The 24,337-nt window shown below is 44.9% G+C and overlaps 1 protein-coding gene across 1 annotated transcript in view; it reads right to left on the bottom strand.

Moving 5' to 3' along the window:
* MUC4 (mucin 4, cell surface associated) overlaps positions 1–24,337 on the bottom strand; it is a 53,851-nt gene that overhangs the window by 23,255 nt on the left and 6,259 nt on the right. Inside the window, exon 2 of the mRNA XM_087861378.1 lies at positions 722–9,394. Coding sequence (XP_087717504.1) covers positions 722–9,394 — 8,673 coding nt within the window. The remainder of the gene's footprint in view (positions 1–721; positions 9,395–24,337) is intronic.

The raw sequence follows: 24,337 nt of genomic DNA, 5'->3' as shown, positions 1-24,337 counted from the left end.
GACTGAGTATTCAGTTACATTATCCTCTAAAGGGGATATGGGAGCAGCTGGACATCCCATGGCCCAGATGAGGCAGTAGAGAGATCCACAGACCCAGCTCCCCCAGCTACCCAAAAGGGCCCTCACTGGTAGATCTAATCAAGCTGCTATAACTACAGCATCCATATCTGGCTCAATTTTCTCCATCCCAGAGTGGAGGGACCCCAGACCTACAGACTCACTTACTGTTCTCGGGCTTGATAGGGATTGGAGCAGCTGTTGAGTGTGTGCCTATGGATGGTCTAGGTGAGAAGGTTGTATGGGTCTGGAAGGTTGTTGAGGGTACTGATGGTGTTGTCCTTCTCTGGCTGCCTATCCTCAGTGAGGTTGTGATTGTTCCTGGACATGCAGGGAGAGAGAACTGGAGTGGGTCTTCTAGTCAGAAAGCAGTAGAGTCAAAGAGAGTCACAGACTTTAGGAGCTGGGAGAGACAGCCAGAAACTCTCTTGTCTACCTTCTGGCCCCACCCAAACTGCTTCCTGCACATAAGCAACTGTCTCCTGGGGTAGAGGGAAAGGTGATCTGTCACTCACCACACTCCCATTCACTTCATCTTCTTGTGGACCTGTCCTTAATCCTAGCCTGGTGATGTTAAATCACCATCCGTTCTCAAGCACTGCTTAGGCTGAATTGAGCCAATAGGGCCATCCTGAGAGACCAAGATGCTGGAGACCACACCTACCTGATGTCTGAGTCTTCACAGCGGAGCTTGAAGATGCTGTGGATGGTGGGAGGGTGCTGGTAATAGACAGAGGAGTAGAGGGACCTGAGAACAAGGTGGTGGAGTTCCAAGTGACGACAAAGACAGGAGCTAATTGAGTGAATGAAGAATTACTAGTTGAACTATAGAAATTCGATGTGGTCTCAGCAGAGGCCAAATTACCAGAGGAAGTAGACTCAGAGAAAGCATGGGATTTGGATGGCTGTACACCATCAGACCAAGGTGAAGTTTTGTGGCTCATATCAGAAAGCAATGAAGTGCTTGCTGTCCCAGAGGTGGCTGTATCCTGGGAAACGGCATCTGTAGGAGTGTGTCCACTTAAAAAGGAAGAAGGAGTTGATGTGATTCCTGGTAACATAGGGCTAGTTTGAGATTCTCTGCTGGTCTCCATGGTCTGACTCGTGTGGCGCTGAGATGATGCCGTTGTCTCTGGAGCGGAAGTGAAGGAAGGGTGTGCTGTTGAGGAGCCCTCTCGTTCAGTTGTCATGGAGACTGCTGAGGTGACTGGACTAAAACTTCCCATTTCAGTTTGTGACGTGTGTTTTGTGTTTCCTCCTGGCGTGTCTGTTGTAGTTGGTGCTGTGGGGACCTCTGATGTCATGGGAGGTGTGCTGCTTACAGTAGAAGAGGATGAAATGTCACCTTTGGAGGCTGAGGACGTGGGCACTTCTGACGATGTGGAAGGCTTGTGGCTGACACTGGAAGGAGATGGAGTGCTTGCTGTCACAGAGGTGGCTGTGTCCTGGGAAATGTTGTCCGTAGGAGTGTATCCACTTGCAGAGGATGAAGGGGTTGATGTGATCCCTGGTGAGATAGTGCTGGTTTGCGATTCTCTGCTGGTCTCCATGGTCTGACTCGTGTGGCGCTGAGATGATGCCGTTGTCTCTGGAGCGGAAGTGAAGGAAGGGTGTGCTGTTGAGGAGCCCTCTCCTTCAGTTGTCATGGAGACTGCTGAGGTGACTGGACTAAAACTTCCCGTTTCAGTTTGTGACGTGTGTTTTGTGTTTCCTCCTGGCGTGTCTGTTGTAGTTGGTGCTGTGGGGACCTCTGATGTCATGGGAGGTGTGCTGCTTACAGTAGAAGAGGATGAAATGTCACCTTTGGAGGCTGAGGACGTGGGCACTTCTGACGATGTGGAAGGCTTGTGGCTGACCCTGGAAGGAGATGGAGTGCTTGCTGTCGCAGAGGTGGCTGTGTCCTGGGAAATGTCGTCCGTAGGAGTGTATCCACTTGCAGAGGATGAAGGGGTTGATGTGATCCCTGGTGAGATAGTGCTGGTTTGCGATTCTCTGCTGGTCTCCATGGTCTGACTCGTGTGGCGCTGAGATGATGCCGTTGTCTCTGGAGCGGAAGTGAAGGAAGGGTGTGCTGTTGAGGAGCCCTCTCCTTCAGTTGTCATGGAGACTGCTGAGGTGACTGGACTAAAACTTCCCGTTTCAGTTTGTGACGTGTGTTTTGTGTTTCCTCCTGGCGTGTCTGTTGTAGTTGGTGCTGTGGGGACCTCTGATGTCATGGGAGGTGTGCTGCTTACAGTAGAAGAGGATGAAATGTCACCTTTGGAGGCTGAGGACGTGGGCACTTCTGACGATGTGGAAGGCTTGTGGCTGACCCTGGAAGGAGATGGAGTGCTTGCTGTCGCAGAGGTGGCTGTGTCCTGGGAAATGTCGTCCGTAGGAGTGTATCCACTTGCAGAGGATGAAGGGGTTGATGTGATCCCTGGTGAGATAGTGCTGGTTTGCGATTCTCTGCTGGTCTCCATGGTCTGACTCGTGTGGCGCTGAGATGATGCCGTTGTCTCTGGAGCGGAAGTGAAGGAAGGGTGTGCTGTTGAGGAGCCCTCTCCTTCAGTTGTCATGGAGACTGCTGAGGTGACTGGACTAAAACTTCCCGTTTCAGTTTGTGACGTGTGTTTTGTGTTTCCTCCTGGCGTGTCTGTTGTAGTTGGTGCTGTGGGGACCTCTGATGTCATGGGAGGTGTGCTGCTTACAGTAGAAGAGGATGAAATGTCACCTTTGGAGGCTGAGGACGTGGGCACTTCTGACGATGTGGAAGGCTTGTGGCTGACCCTGGAAGGAGATGGAGTGCTTGCTGTCGCAGAGGTGGCTGTGTCCTGGGAAATGTCGTCCGTAGGAGTGCATCCACTTGCAGAGGATGAAGGGGTTGATGTGATCCCTGGTGAGATAGTGCTGGTTTGCGATTCTCTGCTGGTCTCCATGGTCTGACTCGTGTGGCGCTGAGATGATGCCGTTGTCTCTGGAGCGGAAGTGAAGGAAGGGTGTGCTTTTGAGGAGCCCTCTCCTTCAGTTGTCATGGAGACTGCTGAGGTGACTGGACTAAAACTTCCCGTTTCAGTTTGTGACGTGTGTTTTGTGTTTCCTCCTGGCGTGTCTGTTGTAGTTGGTGCTGTGGGGACCTCTGATGTCATGGGAGGTGTGCTGCTTACAGTAGAAGAGGATGAAATGTCACTTGTGGAGGCTGAGGATGTGGGCACTTCTGACGATGTGGAAGGCTTGTGGCTGACACGGGAAAGAGATGGACTGCTTGCTGTCGCAGAGGTGGCTGTGTCCTGGGAAATGTCGTCCATAGGAGTGTATCCACTTGCAGAGGATGAAGGGGTTGATGTGATCCCTGGTGAGATAGTGCTGGTTTGCGATTCTCTGCTGGTCTCCATGGTCTGACTCGTGTGGCGCTGAGATGATGCCGTTGTCTCTGGAGCGGAAGTGAAGGAAGGGTGTGCTGTTGAGGAGCCCTCTCCTTCAGTTGTCATGGAGACTGCTGAGGTGACTGGACTAAAACTTCCCGTTTCAGTTTGTGACGTGTGTTTTGTGTTTCCTCCTGGCGTGTCTGTTGTAGTTGGTGCTGTGGGGACCTCTGATGTCATGGGAGGTGTGCTGCTTACAGTAGAAGAGGATGAAATGTCACCTGTGGAGGCTGAGGACGTGGGCACTTCTGACGATGTGGAAGGCTTGTGGCTGACACTGGAAGGAGATGGACTGCTTGCTGTCGCAGAGGTGGCTGTGTCCTGGGAAATGTCGTCCGTAGGAGTGTATCCACTTGCAGAGGATGAAGGGGTTGATGTGATCCCTGGTGAGATAGTGCTGGTTTGCGATTCTCTGCTGGTCTCCATGGTCTGACTCGTGTGGCGCTGAGATGATGCCGTTGTCTCTGGAGCGGAAGTGAAGGAAGGGTGTGCTGTTGAGGAGCCCTCTCCTTCAGTTGTCATGGAGACTGCTGAGGTGACTGGACTAAAACTTCCCATTTCAGTTTGTGACGTGTGTTTTGTGTTTCCTCCTGGCGTGTCTGTTGTAGTTGGTGCTGTGGGGACCTCTGATGTCATGGGAGGTGTGCTGCTTACAGTAGAAGAGGATGAAATGTCACCTTTGGAGGCTGAGGACGTGGGCACTTCTGACGATGTGGAAGGCTTGTGGCTGACCCTGGAAGGAGATGGAGTGCTTGCTGTCGCAGAGGTGGCTGTGTCCTGGGAAATGTCGTCCGTAGGAGTGTATCCACTTGCAGAGGATGAAGGGGTTGATGTGATCCCTGGTGAGATAGTGCTGGTTTGCGATTCTCTGCTGGTCTCCATGGTCTGACTCGTGTGGCGCTGAGATGATGCCGTTGTCTCTGGAGCGGAAGTGAAGGAAGGGTGTGCTTTTGAGGAGCCCTCTCCTTCAGTTGTCATGGAGACTGCTGAGGTGACTGGACTAAAACTTCCCATTTCAGTTTGTGACGTGTGTTTTGTGTTTCCTCCTGGCGTGTCTGTTGTAGTTGGTGCTGTGGGGACCTCTGATGTCATGGGAGGTGTGCTGCTTACAGTAGAAGAGGATGAAATGTCACTTGTGGAGGCTGAGGATGTGGGCACTTCTGACGATGTGGAAGGCTTGTGGCTGACACGGGAAAGAGATGGAGTGCTTGCTGTCGCAGAGGTGGCTGTGTCCTGGGAAATGTCGTCCATAGGAGTGTATCCACTTGCAGAGGATGAAGGGGTTGATGTGATCCCTGGTGAGATAGTGCTGGTTTGCGATTCTCTGCTGGTCTCCATGGTCTGACTCGTGTGGCGCTGAGATGATGCCGTTGTCTCTGGAGCGGAAGTGAAGGAAGGGTGTGCTGTTGAGGAGCCCTCTCCTTCAGTTGTCATGGAGACTGCTGAGGTGACTGGACTAAAACTTCCCGTTTCAGTTTGTGACGTGTGTTTTGTGTTTCCTCCTGGCGTGTCTGTTGTAGTTGGTGCTGTGGGGACCTCTGATGTCATGGGAGGTGTGCTGCTTACAGTAGAAGAGGATGAAATGTCACTTGTGGAGGCTGAGGACGTGGGCACTTCTGACGATGTGGAAGGCTTGTGGCTGACACGGGAAAGAGATGGAGTGCTTGCTGTCGCAGAGGTGGCTGTGTCCTGGGAAATGTCGTCCATAGGAGTGTATCCACTTGCAGAGGATGAAGGGGTTGATGTGATCCCTGGTGAGATAGTGCTGGTTTGCGATTCTCTGCTGGTCTCCATGGTCTGACTCGTGTGGCGCTGAGATGATGCCGTTGTCTCTGGAGCGGAAGTGAAGGAAGGGTGTGCTGTTGAGGAGCCCTCTCCTTCAGTTGTCATGGAGACTGCTGAGGTGACTGGACTAAAACTTCCCGTTTCAGTTTGTGACGTGTGTTTTGTGTTTCCTCCTGGCGTGTCTGTTGTAGTTGGTGCTGTGGGGACCTCTGATGTCATGGGAGGTGTGCTGCTTACAGTAGAAGAGGATGAAATGTCACCTTTGGAGGCTGAGGACGTGGGCACTTCTGACGATGTGGAAGGCTTGTGGCTGACCCTGGAAGGAGATGGAGTGCTTGCTGTCGCAGAGGTGGCTGTGTCCTGGGAAATGTCGTCCAAAGGAGTGTATCCACTTGCAGAGGATGAAGGGGTTGATGTGATCCCTGGTGAGATAGTGCTGGTTTGCGATTCTCTGCTGGTCTCCATGGTCTGACTCGTGTGGCGCTGAGATGATGCCGTTGTCTCTGGAGCGGAAGTGAAGGAAGGGTGTGCTGTTGAGGAGCCCTCTCCTTCAGTTGTCATGGAGACTGCTGAGGTGACTGGACTAAAACTTCCCGTTTCAGTTTGTGACGTGTGTTTTGTGTTTCCTCCTGGCGTGTCTGTTGTAGTTGGTGCTGTGGGGACCTCTGATGTCATGGGAGGTGTGCTGCTTACAGTAGAAGAGGATGAAATGTCACCTGTGGAGGCTGAGGACGTGGGCACTTCTGACGATGTGGAAGGCTTGTGGCTGACACTGGAAGGAGATGGACTGCTTGCTGTCGCAGAGGTGGCTGTGTCCTGGGAAATGTCGTCCGTAGGAGTGTATCCACTTGCAGAGGATGAAGGGGTTGATGTGATCCCTGGTGAGATAGTGCTGGTTTGCGATTCTCTGCTGGTCTCCATGGTCTGACTCGTGTGGCGCTGAGATGATGCCGTTGTCTCTGGAGCGGAAGTGAAGGAAGGGTGTGCTGTTGAGGAGCCCTCTCCTTCAGTTGTCATGGAGACTGCTGAGGTGACTGGACTAAAACTTCCCATTTCAGTTTGTGACGTGTGTTTTGTGTTTCCTCCTGGCGTGTCTGTTGTAGTTGGTGCTGTGGGGACCTCTGATGTCATGGGAGGTGTGCTGCTTACAGTAGAAGAGGATGAAATGTCACCTTTGGAGGCTGAGGACGTGGGCACTTCTGACGATGTGGAAGGCTTGTGGCTGACCCTGGAAGGAGATGGAGTGCTTGCTGTCGCAGAGGTGGCTGTGTCCTGGGAAATGTCGTCCGTAGGAGTGTATCCACTTGCAGAGGATGAAGGGGTTGATGTGATCCCTGGTGAGATAGTGCTGGTTTGCGATTCTCTGCTGGTCTCCATGGTCTGACTCGTGTGGCGCTGAGATGATGCCGTTGTCTCTGGAGCGGAAGTGAAGGAAGGGTGTGCTTTTGAGGAGCCCTCTCCTTCAGTTGTCATGGAGACTGCTGAGGTGACTGGACTAAAACTTCCCATTTCAGTTTGTGACGTGTGTTTTGTGTTTCCTCCTGGCGTGTCTGTTGTAGTTGGTGCTGTGGGGACCTCTGATGTCATGGGAGGTGTGCTGCTTACAGTAGAAGAGGATGAAATGTCACTTGTGGAGGCTGAGGATGTGGGCACTTCTGACGATGTGGAAGGCTTGTGGCTGACACGGGAAAGAGATGGAGTGCTTGCTGTCGCAGAGGTGGCTGTGTCCTGGGAAATGTCGTCCATAGGAGTGTATCCACTTGCAGAGGATGAAGGGGTTGATGTGATCCCTGGTGAGATAGTGCTGGTTTGCGATTCTCTGCTGGTCTCCATGGTCTGACTCGTGTGGCGCTGAGATGATGCCGTTGTCTCTGGAGCGGAAGTGAAGGAAGGGTGTGCTGTTGAGGAGCCCTCTCCTTCAGTTGTCATGGAGACTGCTGAGGTGACTGGACTAAAACTTCCCGTTTCAGTTTGTGACGTGTGTTTTGTGTTTCCTCCTGGCGTGTCTGTTGTAGTTGGTGCTGTGGGGACCTCTGATGTCATGGGAGGTGTGCTGCTTACAGTAGAAGAGGATGAAATGTCACTTGTGGAGGCTGAGGACGTGGGCACTTCTGACGATGTGGAAGGCTTGTGGCTGACACGGGAAAGAGATGGAGTGCTTGCTGTCGCAGAGGTGGCTGTGTCCTGGGAAATGTCGTCCATAGGAGTGTATCCACTTGCAGAGGATGAAGGGGTTGATGTGATCCCTGGTGAGATAGTGCTGGTTTGCGATTCTCTGCTGGTCTCCATGGTCTGACTCGTGTGGCGCTGAGATGATGCCGTTGTCTCTGGAGCGGAAGTGAAGGAAGGGTGTGCTGTTGAGGAGCCCTCTCCTTCAGTTGTCATGGAGACTGCTGAGGTGACTGGACTAAAACTTCCCGTTTCAGTTTGTGACGTGTGTTTTGTGTTTCCTCCTGGCGTGTCTGTTGTAGTTGGTGCTGTGGGGACCTCTGATGTCATGGGAGGTGTGCTGCTTACAGTAGAAGAGGATGAAATGTCACCTTTGGAGGCTGAGGACGTGGGCACTTCTGACGATGTGGAAGGCTTGTGGCTGACCCTGGAAGGAGATGGAGTGCTTGCTGTCGCAGAGGTGGCTGTGTCCTGGGAAATGTCGTCCAAAGGAGTGTATCCACTTGCAGAGGATGAAGGGGTTGATGTGATCCCTGGTGAGATAGTGCTGGTTTGCGATTCTCTGCTGGTCTCCATGGTCTGACTCGTGTGGCGCTGAGATGATGCCGTTGTCTCTGGAGCGGAAGTGAAGGAAGGGTGTGCTGTTGAGGAGCCCTCTCCTTCAGTTGTCATGGAGACTGCTGAGGTGACTGGACTAAAACTTCCCGTTTCAGTTTGTGACGTGTGTTTTGTGTTTCCTCCTGGCGTGTCTGTTGTAGTTGGTGCTGTGGGGACCTCTGATGTCATGGGAGGTGTGCTGCTTACAGTAGAAGAGGATGAAATGTCACTTGTGGAGGCTGAGGACGTGGGCACTTCTGACGATGTGGAAGGCTTGTGGCTGACACGGGAAAGAGATGGAGTGCTTGCTGTCGCAGAGGTGGCTGTGTCCTGGGAAATGTCGTCCATAGGAGTGTATCCACTTGCAGAGGATGAAGGGGTTGATGTGATCCCTGGTGAGATAGTGCTGGTTTGCGATTCTCTGCTGGTCTCCATGGTCTGACTCGTGTGGCGCTGAGATGATGCCGTTGTCTCTGGAGCGGAAGTGAAGGAAGGGTGTGCTGTTGAGGAGCCCTCTCCTTCAGTTGTCATGGAGACTGCTGAGGTGACTGGACTAAAACTTCCCGTTTCAGTTTGTGACGTGTGTTTTGTGTTTCCTCCTGGCGTGTCTGTTGTAGTTGGTGCTGTGGGGACCTCTGATGTCATGGGAGGTGTGCTGCTTACAGTAGAAGAGGATGAAATGTCACCTTTGGAGGCTGAGGACGTGGGCACTTCTGACGATGTGGAAGGCTTGTGGCTGACCCTGGAAGGAGATGGAGTGCTTGCTGTCGCAGAGGTGGCTGTGTCCTGGGAAATGTCGTCCGTAGGAGTGTATCCACTTGCAGAGGATGAAGGGGTTGATGTGATCCCTGGTGAGATAGTGCTGGTTTGCGATTCTCTGCTGGTCTCCATGGTCTGACTCGTGTGGCGCTGAGATGATGCCGTTGTCTCTGGAGCGGAAGTGAAGGAAGGGTGTGCTGTTGAGGAGCCCTCTCCTTCAGTTGTCATGGAGACTGCTGAGGTGACTGGACTAAAACTTCCCGTTTCAGTTTGTGACGTGTGTTTTGTGTTTCCTCCTGGCGTGTCTGTTGTAGTTGGTGCTGTGGGGACCTCTGATGTCATGGGAGGTGTGCTGCTTACAGTAGAAGAGGATGAAATGTCACCTTTGGAGGCTGAGGACGTGGGCACTTCTGACGATGTGGAAGGCTTGTGGCTGACCCTGGAAGGAGATGGAGTGCTTGCTGTCGCAGAGGTGGCTGTGTCCTGGGAAATGTCATCCGTAGGAGTGTATCCACTTGCAGACGATGAAGGAGTTGATGTGATCCCTGGTGAGATAGTGCTGGTTTGCGATTCTCTGCTGGTCTCCATGGTCTGACTAGTGTTTTCTTTAGATTCTGTATTCCCTGGAATAGAAGAAGAAGAGTGTGCTTTTGAGTGTCCCTCTCTTCCATTTTTTATTGAAAGTTTTGAGGTGACTGGAGTAAAACTTCCATTTCTCGTTGTGATTTGTGTGTTGTGTTTCTTACAGTGTTGTTTTTTGAGTTACTTTCCCTTAGCTCTCTGACATTGTTAGATTGTGTGGCTGGCAGTTGAATAGGATTTTCTGTGAGAAATGCTATTTGGCAGAATATGTTCACCTGTGGGGGTTGGAGTATCATACCGTTTTACTATAAGATGGGAGGACTTGAGATATGAGATTCTATTTCTTGATACTATGAGTTTATAACTGTTTTTGCACATGTCCCTCTCTGTATCATAGTGTCAGGAATTAATGGATATAAGGAATTTTTATTTAACCATGGCTAAGATTTCTATTCACATAGGTGACAACTAGTCTTAAATAATATGGTAAGGAATATTTGTGGTAGCATTTTGTCTCCATTAGCAATTAGTTTGGAAGTGTAGTAATGGAAAATGGTGGAGTTTACCTCCTACTTTCCTCATACAAGGATTACAAGCCATTATCTTTGTACTTCACTTTCGATATATGTTTTATTTAAAATTTACCCACAGTTCATGTACTCGACAAATTTCAAATTGTCACGTATCCTTTATACATATTTCTCAAGCACTGCAAAGGAGATGGGTAGCCTTCTCTTCTTTCCACAGACTCTTTTTCTTCTCCTTAATCCAGTGTTTTTACCTCCAGTTTCCTTCTCAATCTGTGTCCTCATCCCATTAAAACTTTTTCAGTTTTCACCCTTACTGATATTCTTGTGATCTTCTTTTCTTCCTTCATTTCTCTCTATTATCCCATCTGAAACATACAAAAAATTTACTGGCCTATCAGAATCTTCTTTGGAGAGCAAGGATGGGCAAATAGTCATGAGCTTATATGTTTGAATCCTAGACATGCCTAAATACATTTACTGTTGACAGCAAACATGCCAACCACCTGTACTGGCTTAAACAACTTGTTTATTCAGTATTAAGCATTTGGAAGTACACCCAGTAATACAAGAAAATTTGAGGGTCAAGTTTGAAGTGACTCCTTCTCTGGAATGGTGTGGGTTTCTGTCATGGGGCTGGGTATTCTGTTTTCTTTTCAGGTAGTTATGTTTATTTCATTTCACTCTCCCTGAGGACCTTCCTTGTGGGTGGTCCCTCTACCTACAATCCAGAACTCTTCCTTCCTACTTTACTTTTTCTTTTTAAGTAGAAGTCAAATTAACTCTGTTTGATTTTCAAAATCATGTGAGTTCTTGAGCTCAGGTCATCCCCCTTTCTACAAACCTCAGCAAGCTGTTTCTAAAGACACCACCACCTTAGAATCGCCATCTGGGCCATGACCTGGGGCCCAAACTACTTTTAGGATCAACAAAACTGTTTTTATGTTCATTTTTTTTAACAATTAGAAGGAAAAATATCAATGTGATACTAGTGAATATACAATAATTAATCCATCTTTGGCCATGTTTGTCTTTAATCCAACACAGTTGTAAAATAGTTTTTAATTTTTTTTTAACAAAGTGAGGAGCCCAGGAAGACAACAGTGTCTAGGGTCCATGAAAGTCATTGTGTGGCCCTTTATCCAGACAGTCTCAACAAAAGGGTGGACCCATTGGTAAAGAGGCATCACAGTAGAAGTTCATTGATGACAATCTAATTTCATTTAATATTTTGCATTAGTTCAGTAATTTGAATTGTTTTTTTCTCCAAAAACTATCTTTAGTTTCCTCCATACAGTTGTTGAGATACAACAATGAATCTGGTTTCAACAAATTTGAAGTATTTGGTTCTTTACTGAAAACCCTTTTCCATTTACCAAGAGATGCTGTTCTCTTAAGTATTATGAACATCAAGACCAAGATACTGCTCCTTCTTTGAAGAGAATTCTTTTCTCCAAAGTGACAAGAGCCAATTTAAAAATACTTACCTGGAAGAAGGTGATTTTTCATGAGTAGCTAAATTCAAAATACTCAAAGCATTGGTAAGATTAATATTTAGAAGAAAGAACTTCTCTAGATGGTTGAGGGCTCTGACATATATAGTCAGGGTCCCAACAGTCAATTTGTCAACTACATATGTGAATTTTTAGAAAACCCTATAATGTGAAGGGCGCCTGGGTGGCACAGCAGTTCAGCGTCTGCCTTCAGTTCAGGGCGTGATCCCGGCATTGTAGGATTGAGCCCCACATCAGGCTCCTCTGCTATGAGCCTGCTTCTTCCTCTCCCACTCCCCTGCTTGTGTTCCCTCTCTCACTGGCTGTCTCTATCTCTGTCGAATAAATAAATAAAATCTTTAAAAAAAAAAAAAAAGAAAGAAAGAAAGAAAGAAAAGAAAACCCTATAATGTGAATGTACTTTTTAAATGAAAAAGACATCATCAATTTTTTCAAGAAATTTAGAATAAAATTAAGCTTTCATATTTTTTATTTGATTTGAAGTGGCCAGTCTTTCTTGCCAAAGTTGCCAAATATTTCTTCCCTTAAGACAGCCCTGAGAGGTCCAAAAAGATGAAGACAAGTTCCTTCCCTGTGGAGAAGAAATAGCGTCTATGTGGAAGGAAGACACTCAGTCCCACAGCAAGGCGCACATCCCCGAATAGCCAGGTGGCACTGAGGCTGAATGAGCCCGAGGTTGGGTCTGGATGATAAAACCTGCTCCTGGTTGGAGATTTAGACATGCTTACAGGTAAACTTAAAGGAAAAATTCTGCAACAAGACCAAGGAGTGGAGGTACAGGATTCCCTACAGAGTAAGACACCTGATCAGGACTGCCTCAGATTATTACAAAATAAAATATCTCAGGAATATAACAACCCACAGCAGTCTTCCTTATGAAGAGGAGGGCAAGGTTAGACTAGAATGGTTACCAGACTGTTTTAAACTCCCCGGTGGGAGAAAATGTTAGCTCTTGCAACCTGAACTATAATATTTTTTAAACAAACAAACAAACAAACAAATTAAATGTCTACTTTCCCCCCTCATTTTTAACATTTGTTCCAATCTAGCAGAAACTTAAGGAGTGAGTGTACATACTCTATCCCTGATCATGTTATCACATGATGTTAATTTAACTGTCATGCCTATTTTTTCCCCCAATTTACTTGTTAGGCAGAATATTTAAATAATAACCTGTTTGGTTTAAGATATTTGAGTGTGTTCCCACTAGTCACCGACAAAGCCTCAGTATCTTTAAGGGCCTTGAGTCTTTTAAACCAAAGAAGAAACCAAGAAACATTGAGTCTTTTTTTTTTTCTTTTAAGACCTTATTCTTTTTGGTTTTTATTAGCTCCCTAGCTGTATTCCAACTTTTTTTTACCCTCGGTGCTCATAACTAGTTGGAGGGATGATGTTGGTGAACGTCGTCAAAAAGACGTGACACGCTCCCCACCCCCCATTTGACCCAAGAGCTGGACCCTGGGCACTTGCAGGCTCCTCACCCCTTCCCTTATCCTTGGAATGTGGATTCTGTTTGCATTTCCCGCTTCCAGAGGCTGCTCCAAGGACAGCCTTGAGATGGTGATGGGGTGTTGGAAACACCTGCGGGGTGTATGTGACTGAGTCCCATAAGGGCCTCTCTATAAACTTTTAAGATTTGGCAGGTAGGTGCAGGGATCTGTTCATCTTGCTGCTGCCCAAGACAGGCTTGTATGTATGTATGTAAGTAAGTTCCCTTTGCTATTATTAGAACTGCCACCTACCAACCTGGAGTGGCCTGCCTCTTCCTTGGGTCTCTCTCTGCCCTCTGAGTGCAGGGGCCAGTTTCACACTGCACCTGGGAAGCTCGCGGGAGGCACGTAAACCAACAGACGAAGTTCACAGAGATGAACTCCCACAGAAGAAGGCTGGAGAGCAGTCCCTGGAGTTGACTATAATTCTACCACTTTCTCTTCTTAAGAAAGCAATTTAGACTTTCAGGTTAGTGAGAATGATTGTGAGTCAGCTCTAATTTATTAAAATATAAGTGTTTCGCTTGCAAGCTTCTGGGCTTTGTTAATAGTAATTAATGACAGGTGACACCCTTCTAAACTGGTGGGGACAAACGCATGGATTGAGCTGCAGAGCTGAACTTGGAGGTCCTTGCATCCCTACTTAACCCCCAAATGAGTCTCCTCCAACTTTAAAAGGAGACTTCCTTTATTCAGAATGATGAGTAGATTTGCTTATAGGACTTCCAATTCTATGCCTGAACTCTCTTCAACAAAGTTTCAAAACTTGGTTTCTCCAGATAAGGTTTAGATTAGAAAACATTCCCCACACAATTATTATCAACCTTATTTCATTTTCCTAAGAACATTGTTCTATTATCTGACTTTGAGCCACCAGACAGAAGCTATAGACATGCCAAACTTACTAAATTTATTATAGATTCTTGGCAGTTAATATATCTTCAGAACCTGCATCATCTCTGTTACAATCAATATCAGCAGCAAAAGTTTCATGATAGCATAGTCCAATTCTTTTAAGCAAATATTTTTGTTTGTTTATAATAGTGGTACAACTCTGTTTCCAGCAATATGGCAGAAGAGATAAGCCTTTAACAACAAAACCTGCAAATGGCAGATAATATGACCTCAGCTGACTGAGGTCAGAAGAAAGGAAGGGAAACACTCAGGAGTGAAGGAACTGAAACCTGAGATGGTAAGTCAGTGCTCCTGTGGGATTCCCAAATCTCTGAAATCTAGAGTGTTGAGTGTTAAGGGCTCCACAGGAAAAGGAGACACATTCTTAGGTCAGGACACTGTAAATTGAGTATCTGCTGCATAAATCTGGAACCCTCAGAGAAAAGGGGAACAAAAAAATCAAGAAAGAAAAAAGGAAAAGAAAGCTGAATGAAGGATCTAATTAAGAAAAGAATATAACATAATGAAAGAGAAAGGATTGAAAATAGAATCCACAAAGCCAAAAGTTGGTTCTTTGAAGATACAGTAGACAAACTTCTGGCAAGGTGAATTAAGACAAAGAAAGAAAGAAAGAAAAGAAGATAACAGAAAGAAAGACTATTAGGAATGAACTTAACTTTGCAATTTAGGGACCTAGAAAAAGAAGAGCAAACTAAACTCAAAGCCAGCAGAAGGAAGAAAATAATAAAGATTAGAGCAGAGATACATGAAATAAAGAATAGAAAAACAATAAAGAAAATTGATAAAACCAGAAGTTGCTTCTTTGAGAAGACCAGCAAAATTGATGAAAGTGTAGCTAGGGGGACTAAGAAAAAAAGAGAGAAGGCTTAAATTACTAACAGAAATGAAAGTGAGGGCATTACCACCAATTCTACAGAAATAAAAGGATTCTAAGCAAGCTTTGAACAGTTATACACCAACAAACTGGATAACCTCCATGAAATGGTCAATGTGTTTCCTAGAAACACAAAACCTGTCAAGACTAAATCATAAAGAAATAGAAAATCTGAATATGGGGCACCTGGGTGGCTTAGTCATTAAGCGTCTGCCTTTGGCTCAGGGCATGATCCCCGGGTCCTGGGATCCAGCGCCCCATCGGGCTCCCTGCTCTGCTGGGAGCCTGCTTCTTCCTCTCCCACTCTCCCTGCTTGTGTTCCCTCTTTCACTGGCTGTCTCTCTCTCTCTGTCAAATAAATAAATAAAATCTTTTAAAAAAATCTGAATAGACCTATAACTTGTAAGGAGATTGAATCAGCGATCAAAAATCTCCTGACAAAGAAAAGCCCTGGGCCTTATGGCTTCTGGGGAACTCTACCAAACACTTCATGAAGAACTAACACCATCCTTTTCTTTTCTTTTCTTTTTTAAATAATATTTTTTTAATATTATGTTAGTCACCATACAGTACATCCCTAGTTTTTGATGTAAATTTCCATGATTCATTACTTGGGTATAACACCCAGTGCACCATGCAATACGTGCCCTTCTTAATACCCATCAGCATTGTCCACAATAGCTAAATCATGGAAGGATTAGTAGGATACAAGGTCAATACACAAAAATCAGTTGTATTTCTATACACTAATAATGAATAATCCAAAAAGGAAATTAAGAAAACAATTCTGATGTCCTCCCTACTATTCCTTATGTTCCACCAATAAGTGAAACCATATGATAATTGTCTTTCTCTGCTTGACTTATTTTACTTAGCATAATCTCCTCCAGTTCCAGGTGGTAATGCAAATGTTGGGTAATCATCACTTCTGATGGCTGAGTAATATTCCATTGTATATGTGGACCACATCTTCTTTATCCATTCGTCTGTTGAAGGGCATTAGGAGAAGGAAGGGAAAAATGAAGGTGGGGGGTGGAGAAAACAGGAGGAGATGAACCATGAGAGACTATGGAGTCTGGGAAACAAACTGAGGGTTTTAGAGGGGAGAGGGGTGGGGGGATGGGCTAGCCCAGTGATGGCTATTAAGGAGGGCACGTATTGCATGGAGCACTGGGTGTTATACGCAGACAATGAATCATGGAACACTACATCAGAAACTAACAATGTGCTGTATGGTGACTAACATATCATAATAATAATTTTAAAAAAACCTAAAAAAAAAAAGAAAAGAAAACCATTCTGTTTATAATAGCATCAAAAATTTTTTTAAAAACCTTAGGAATTTGGGGCGCCTGGGTGGCTCAGTTGTTGAGCGTCTGCCTTCGGCTCAGGGTGTGATCCTGGCGTTATGGGATCGAGCCCCACATCAGGCTCCTCTGCTATGGGCCTGCTTCTTCCTCTCCCACTCCCCCTGCTTGTGTTCCCTCTCTCGCTGGCTCTCCCTCTGTCAAATAAATAAATAAAATCTTTAAAAAAATAAATAAATAAAAATAAAAACCTTAGGAATTAATTAAAGGGTTGAAAGACTTGTACAATAAAAATTACAAAATATTGCTGAAAGACATTAAAGAAGGCATAAATAAATAAAAACAGATCCCAAGTTTAATAGACCTAATATTATTAGGTTGTCAATACATTCCACCGTGACCTACAGATTCAATGCCGCCATCCCTGTCAAAATCCCAATGATATTTTTTATAGAAATAGAAAAACTCATCCTAAAATTCATATGGAATCTCAAGGACCCTGAAGAGCCAAAGCAACTGAAAAAGAAGAACAAAGCTAGAGGGCTCATACTTCTGATTTCAAAGCTTACTACAAAGCTACAGTAATCAAAACATTGCAGTACTGGCATAAGGACAGGCTTACAGACCAGTGAAATAGAATAGAGACCCAGAAAGAAACCCTTGCATGTATTGTCTAATGATTTTTGACAAGAAAACCAGGACTATTCAATGAGAAAAGGACAGTTTGTTTGTTTTTAAATAAACAGTGCTGGGAAAACTGGATACCCACTTGCAAAAGAATGAAGTCAGGCCCTTGAAGAGGTATTTGTATACCTATGTTCATAGCAGCATTATTTATAATAGCTAAAACATGAAAGAAACCCAAGTGTTCATTGATAAATGTCCATTGAATGGATAAGCAAAATGTGGTAAATACATACAATGGAATGTGATTCAGCCTTAGTGAAGGAACACAATTCCGACATATGCTACAGCAAGAATGAAGATTGAAGACATTATGCTCAGTGAAATAAACCAGTCACAAAAAGACAAATATTGTACAAACGCCACTTATATGAATCACTTAGAATAGTCAAAATCATAGAGACAGAAAGTACAATGGTGGTTGCCAGAGGCTGGGGAAAAAAAGGAAATAATGAGTTATTGTTTAATGAGTATGAAGTTTCAGTTTTACAGATGAAACAGGGTTCTGGAGATGTGTGGTGGTGACAATAGTAAAACATTATGAATGTATTTAACGTCATAGGATTGTACACTTAAAAATGTGTGTTCTACCATAATTAAAAAATAAGATGAATTGAAAAAAAATGGAAACCTGATATAAACTATTTTAAATTGAATCAGCAGTTAAAAAATAAACCCAACTCTCACAAAATGTAGGTCAAGATGATATTATAGGCAATTGGATAATTTCAATTTTATTCAAACTCTTCCAGAGCTTAGTAGAAGAGGGAATGCCCTACAACTAATTTCTCAAGGTTGTTATAACTTTAATACCAAACCAAACAAAGACAGTATAAGAAAGGAAAACTCAGCAATAATACAGATGAAAATGTCCACAATAAAATATTAGCAAGCCAAGTTCAACATTGGATTTATAAAAAAAAAATTTATCATGATCTAGCTGAGTTTAAGCCAGAAATACAAAAATATGAAATTAATATAGCCACCGTATAAACAAAATGGAAGGGAAAACATAATCATCACAACAGTTGCAGGAAAAGCATATGACCAAATTCAGCGCTCAATCCTGTTAAAACTCCTGGCAAACTAAAAATAGACATTAACTATTAATCTGACAAATGATGCCAATAAAAAATCGTTAGTAAACGTCATACTTGAAGATAAAATATTGGAAACATTTTCTTTAAAATTTGTAATGAGGGCACGTATTGCATGGAGCGCTGGGTGTTATACACAAACAATGAATCATGGAAACTACATCAGAATCTTAAGGATGTACCGTATGGTGACTAACATAACATAATAAAAAATTATTATTAAAAAATAATAAAATAAAATAAAATTTGTAATGAGTCTATGTTGATTACTTCTATTTGACATGGAGATCTAGCCAGTGCAATAAGACAAAAAAATAAAAATAAACAAGGATGTGAAGATATAGAGAAGTTCTTTTTGGTGTGGAAAGGAAGAAACACCCTGTGATCATTTGCAGATGATATAATTGTTTACATATAAAGCCCCCCCAAATTTCAAATTATTAGCAAAATTCTACATATATGATCAAAAACGTAAAAATAACTCTATTCTCATATATCAGCAAAAGAAAATATTTTTAAATGATAGTGTTTATGATAGTGACAAATACAAAATACCTAAGACTAAATCTAACAAGAGATGTGCTTAATATTCGTGGACAAAGTTATACTACTTCATTGCAATATATTAAAGAAGATTGACTCATTCTTTTAAAATTCCAAAACAGAGATAATTGAAAGATCCACACTCCATAATGTCACTACCCAGACAACCACATTATTTTATCGCTTTATTTTTATGTATTTAAACCCAGACAACCACATTATTTTACTATTTTACTTTTATTTATTTAAATTCAAATAATTAACATAATATATTATTAGTTCCAGAGGTAGAGTTCAGTAATTCATCAATTACGTATAACACCCGGTGCTCATGACATCAAGTGCCCTCCTTAATGCCCATCACCCAGTTACCCCATTTCCCCACCCCCCTCCCCTCCAGCAACCCTCAGTCTGTTTCCTATAGTTAAGAGTCCATTACGATTTGTCTCCCTCTCTAATTTCATTTTATTTTATTTTTCCTTCCCTTCCCCTACGATACTGTTATACAATGGAATATTACTCAGCCATCAAAAAATGAAATCTTACCATTTGCAATGATGTGAATGGAACTAGAGGGTATTAAGCTAAACAAAATAACTCAATCAGAGAAAGACAATTACCATGATTTCACTCATATGTGGAATTTAAGAAATAGACAACCACATTATTATGTGTCCTTCCAGCATTTTTTTCTGTTTTAAAAATATATAATAGTTTAACTTACCCAGCATATGTAACTTTACATCCATTTTTTTAAAACTTGACCTGATATTATGAGCATCTCTTTGTGTATTTATTCTTTCTAAACACAGCCTGAGGAGAGACAAATCTTTTATGCCTTGGATGGTAGTTCCTTCTTTCCTCCCTTTTGGAGGCAAGGCAGTGCTGGCTGGGAGGATGGAGGTGGGGCAGGGGGGGAACTGGGTCAGCTAAGCCCAACAGCAAGATCTTGGGTGTTGTATGTAAAGTTCCCTTGCTGAGCTCCGGAGACCCCTTTTCCCAACAAAGTCATTCCCTCCACAGAAAACTTTCATTGTCACCATTCTCATTTCCATTTCCCTACAAATGGTGCAGCATGGGGGCAGGTGTCTCTCCTGGAGCACTTAATTCCCTGTGCTTAGTTAGCTCCAAACACCCCTCTGGAGATAATGAGAGCTCAAGGATCATGCCCACTCTACTGATTCTTGGCTTGTAAGTTTTTCCCTAATAAACCTTATTCAATGCTTGTTCCATGTGTCGCTCGTAGGTCTGTGTGATGGAGTGTGTGTGTGTGTGTGTGTGTGTGTGTGTGTGTGTCCATGCCCCTATGGAATATTGGATGTTACTTTTATACATTAAATAATATTCCATCATAGGGACAGCCCCTAATTAACTTACGGGTGGGCGGTTAGTCTATTTCCAATGTGTTGGTATCATAAGCAATGCTTTGGTGACTATCTTTGTGTATAATATTTTGTTTGGCTTTCAGGATTTCAGCTCATTTCCTTAACATAAATTTCTGAAAGTGGACTTACTGGTTCATGCTGTTATAACAGCTTTCACGTCATTAATTCATACTGCCAAATTTCTTGACAGAGAAGTCATGCTAATTTACAGCCCCATTAGCAGTATCTGAGAGAATACCTGTGTTCCAGGACTCTCTCCCTTTGGAAAACATTTGTACTTGGTAGTACCAATTTTAAATCTTGTCAAACAGGGCTGTGTCCTCCTTTTGAATCTTGTTTAAAAGACTTGCCAGTCCTGGGCTGAGTTGCCTAGAGCCTCGCTCCAGCGACTGGGAAAGCGGGTGAGCCCCTTCAGGCTGGTAACTCAGTTCTACCCTGCAGGGGAGGAGGCGCAGTCTTAACAAGTCTCTAAATCTGTCGGGCTTGTCGTTAGGAGGAAGAGATTAGCATTAGTTATATCAAAACTGCACTACCGTATTTGTCTGTCACCACCATTTAAACAAAAAATGTTAAGCCACTCCTTGAATGGATTAGTCAGCAATTTAGGAAAACAGTTTGCTGACTCGAGTGGGTTATTCCTCCGCAAGAAATCCTGGTAGGGGAGAGAGCCAGAGAAGAAACTCTTCTTGGTAAGAAAGTGGTTCTCAGAAGACAGGGTGCATCTCAGTCCCTGGGGAACTTGCAGAAGTGGATTCTGGGGCCCACCACCAGAGTCTGATTCCCTACGTGGGGTGGGGTCCAGGAATCTGCCTTTAACTCATGTGCAGGGTGATTTCGATAGCCATGATCTATGGACCACATTTTAAGGAACACTGACCTTAAAATAAAATAATAGTATCTGCTCTTAGGATTTTTTTGTAAGCTAAAACCACCTTATTGAAGGTGTAAAGCACTGAAATCTGGGGGCTTGACCAAGGTTGATTCTCGATAATATTCCCAGCCTTATTCTTGGTGTTCAAATTTTGCTGGAATCAACAGACCTTTTCTTTTACCAGCATGCAAGCCCAGCTCTTTAGCTCCTATCAGATTGTTAGACAACTGAAGCCTGTTGTTCTCGACCTGGCCGAATACATAACATATTTGCAGAGCCGAGAGCTAGGGATTTGAGTGTGAAGAGTTGATATTTCAGAGAAACAGGTTTTTCCTCTCCTCTCCTTCCTTTCTCTATGACAATCCATCTTCTACTTCACTGAAAAGACCATCTAACTTGATCTCTTATGTCCCAGAACCCTCTCCACCAGGAAACGTCTCTGCCTTCACCAGGTCCCACATCCTGCCCCCGAAGACAGACTGAATCTCTACCAAAAAGCTACAGAGAGACATACACAGACACACTTGGTGTCCTGTCTGCTCCCCTCCTCCCTCCTCAGGTGGCTTACCCCTTCACCTCTCTCTGAGAGTCTGCTTCTCTTCCGCTGACAAATGGGTTTAAGTCTCTCTTGACCTAAAATAAGTCTTTCATCCATCTCGTGTCCCCCCTCTCTTTTGTTTCACCCATGAGCATCCTGAAAGTCAGGTCTATACTCTCCACCTCTTTTTTATCGTCTATCTACTCCTTACACTCTGCCTTCCGCCCCAGTTACCTCACCAAAAACACTTCCCTGGAAAGTCACCAAAAAATCCTCCTTCCTAATCACCAGAACCAATGTTCTTCAGCCCCCGTTAGTCTCTGTGAAATCTGGCACCATCCACTCATCCGGTCAGCAAGTATTTACTGAGCATCTGCATCAAGACTCTCCTCAGCCAGTGTCCCCTTCATATTTGCATGGCATCGCCCTCCTTAAACTGAATGATTCTGCTCGTCCAATACGCTCCCCATTCCTTCTGCTCCCCGGGCCATTTCTCTTCTCTTCTCACCTTCCAGATGAAGTCAGTCTTCTGGGTGTCATCTCCAGCGTTTCCCTTTCTTTCTGCACTTTCTTTCTGGCTCGCCTACATCTACTTTCACACCTTACAAATCTATAATTCTACTCTGGTTCACACCCCTTTTTCCAGACTCACCATTCCAGTGATTTCCTGGCTGGTCTGTCAAATGCAACATGTCCAAGCGAAATTTTTCCTTAAACCGTTTCTTCTATCTTCCTAATGTTAATTGTAACATCAGTCCCCCAGGTACTCAGGACAGAAACCCCCTGAGTCATCTTTGATTCTTTCCTCTTCCTTGTCCCCAATATCACAGTTTGGTGCCAACTATTATTCCTCTGAATTATTGCTCCCATCATGGTCTCTTGTTCACCTGGCTGTGTTAACCTCGTTACTCTGACCAATACAGCAGCCTCTTTTTTTTTTAAGATTTTTTATTTATTTATGTGACAGAGAGACAGCCAGCGAGAGAGGGAACACAACAGGGGAGTGGGAGTGGAAGAAGCAGGCTCCCAGCGGAGGAGCCCGATGTGGGACTCGATCCCGGAACACCGGGATCACACCCTGAGTGGAAGGCAGACGCTTAACGACTGCGCTACCCAGGCGCCCCAATACAGCAGCCTCTAACTGCTCCTCCTGATTGCTCCACTCCCCACCTTGAGCCACTGCTGGCTTGATCTTCAGCTATGGGAACTAGGAAGGAGAGTTTCTCATCACCTTCTTAGCAGGGATCTTTGAGAGAATGCCTGTATTGCCCTCCATGGAAAGCAGTTGCTTGGATCCTGAGGGCATGGGTCTAGTTCTTATCAGGGTCATGGAGACTGGTGACTGGAATTGTTCCTGTCATCCTCTCACAGCTATGATAAGGAAATCAGGGTCCTGAAGCATGTGTCCTTAGAGGGAGGCCATTTGGTTCTGGCTGATCCTGTGGTTGAGAACACTGCTCAATAATCTTGTCCGTAGGTCTGTCTGTACTGCGGAGTGGTTTCTGTAAGGAATGCCCATTACCAAGATGTTTCTGTCGGAGACATTGTTTCCTCTTTGAGTTCTTGAATGTCAACTGATTTGTGGTTAATTGGTCCATACAGTTGGGATAGAGATTTCTTTTGTACCTCTCTCACTAGGTACATTTTTACTCTATAAATAGTAAAAATGTTGATACTGCATATTTGTATAGTGCTTTATAGCTTCTTTTAGTTAATAGTACCCTTATTTCATAGATGAGGAAACAGATTTGGAGAGGCTGAGTGACTTGCCCAACACTACATGCCTTGTAAGTGATAGGGTGGAGGCTCAGAGGTAAGAGTCAAGGCTTGGAAATTGTGAGCTATTGTTCAGCTGTGGAACTGTTACTGAGGGCACGGCCTCTCCAGAGTTTGGGCTCTTCTAATCGTTCCTCAGGAAAGCTGCAGTAAGGGATGGAGAAAAGGTGACTGACCGTCCCTGAGTTCTTAGTCTGCCACAAGCTGAGTGTTCTGAGCCCTGGGGGCAGTTCAGCACATTTTCAGGGGCAAATGATGTGAAACCAGGCTATTTCTGCCAATTTTCCTCGTGTCTCCTTTTCTGTGATGATGTCAGTGAGTTACAATGGTTGTTGACCCCTTGGGGTGACAAACTGTCAGAAGACACAAGTGTGATATTGTCTAAAACAGATAGTTTAAAAGAAGTTCTCTCAGAGGAGGAGCCTGAATCAAGAGCCAGTGAGGGCACCAGGGCTGGCACTGAGGTGGGACATTCCTCCCTTAGAGTCCTGGAACCCTCCCTGGGTTTCTTGGCTATCACTGCAGTGAAAGAGCTCTCAGCAAGGCAGTTATTAAACTGTGTCTGCGGGGAGGTTTCTAACACTTGTAAGTCCTCTCAGGGCTACAGGGACAGCAGAGGTTGATGGTGTTGATAGGCATTGTTTCTCTTTTGTGGCACTCTGGTGACTCCACAGGTATGAGGAGGTGAAGGGTGTGTTGTTGACTCAGCTGAAGGAGTGGTGGCTGCAGTGGTGATGCTGGTGGAAGATAACATTCCCACAACGTGGTGAATCACTCCTTGAAGAGAAACAAAGCCTATGTCTTACGTGTGTGCTTGTGGGTAGAGATTTATTCTTAGTACCTGGTCTGTTTGTCTTGAGTTATTCCTGGAATTGGAGGTGAGGAACCCATGAGCCATATCACCCACAAAGTTTCACTTTTCTGCTGCTATTTCCTGATTGGTGGGGCTCTTTGCCAGGCTGTGCCTGGGGCTGTAGGGAGCTAAGGAAGCACCCAACTGTGAGGATGGTCTTGAAGAGAAAATGGACTCATGTATGGGCAGCAGGTGCCCTGAAAGCTATCAAGAGGTTGCCACAGGAAGTCAGGACTGCCTGTCTTACCTCCGTATTTGGGAGCCAAGGGCCATCTGTGTGTGTGTCAGCCTCAGAATCAGCACAGCTCTCACCCTCATGCTGGTAACTGGGCTTGTGTGCTGCCTCAGCCCCTCTCACAGAAGAAGAACTGGGTCATGGAAACTGTTGCTCACACATAGCTGGGTCTGTGCTTCTCAGGATTGAAGACTGTCATTCCCTCAGAAATTCTTGGTGACCAAAGAATGAAATTTCTGAACAGTTCCTGGGCTATGGGTGATTTCAGGCTTCTGCCCCTCTGTGGTTAGGGTTTGGGAGCTGGAGAGTTCCCAGAACTGCCCCTTAGGGACCTTATGTTGGTGTGAAATTATAGATACAATGGCTGTTGGGGCC

This window comes from Ursus americanus, chromosome 4 (genome assembly GCF_024610735.1).
Source record: "Ursus americanus isolate L20-20 chromosome 4, mUrsAme1.1.p, whole genome shotgun sequence".
Lineage (NCBI taxonomy): Eukaryota > Metazoa > Chordata > Mammalia > Carnivora > Ursidae > Ursus > Ursus americanus.
The sequence above is the reverse complement of the archived record's forward strand: the minus strand, read 5'-3'. Positions and strand labels throughout refer to the sequence as shown.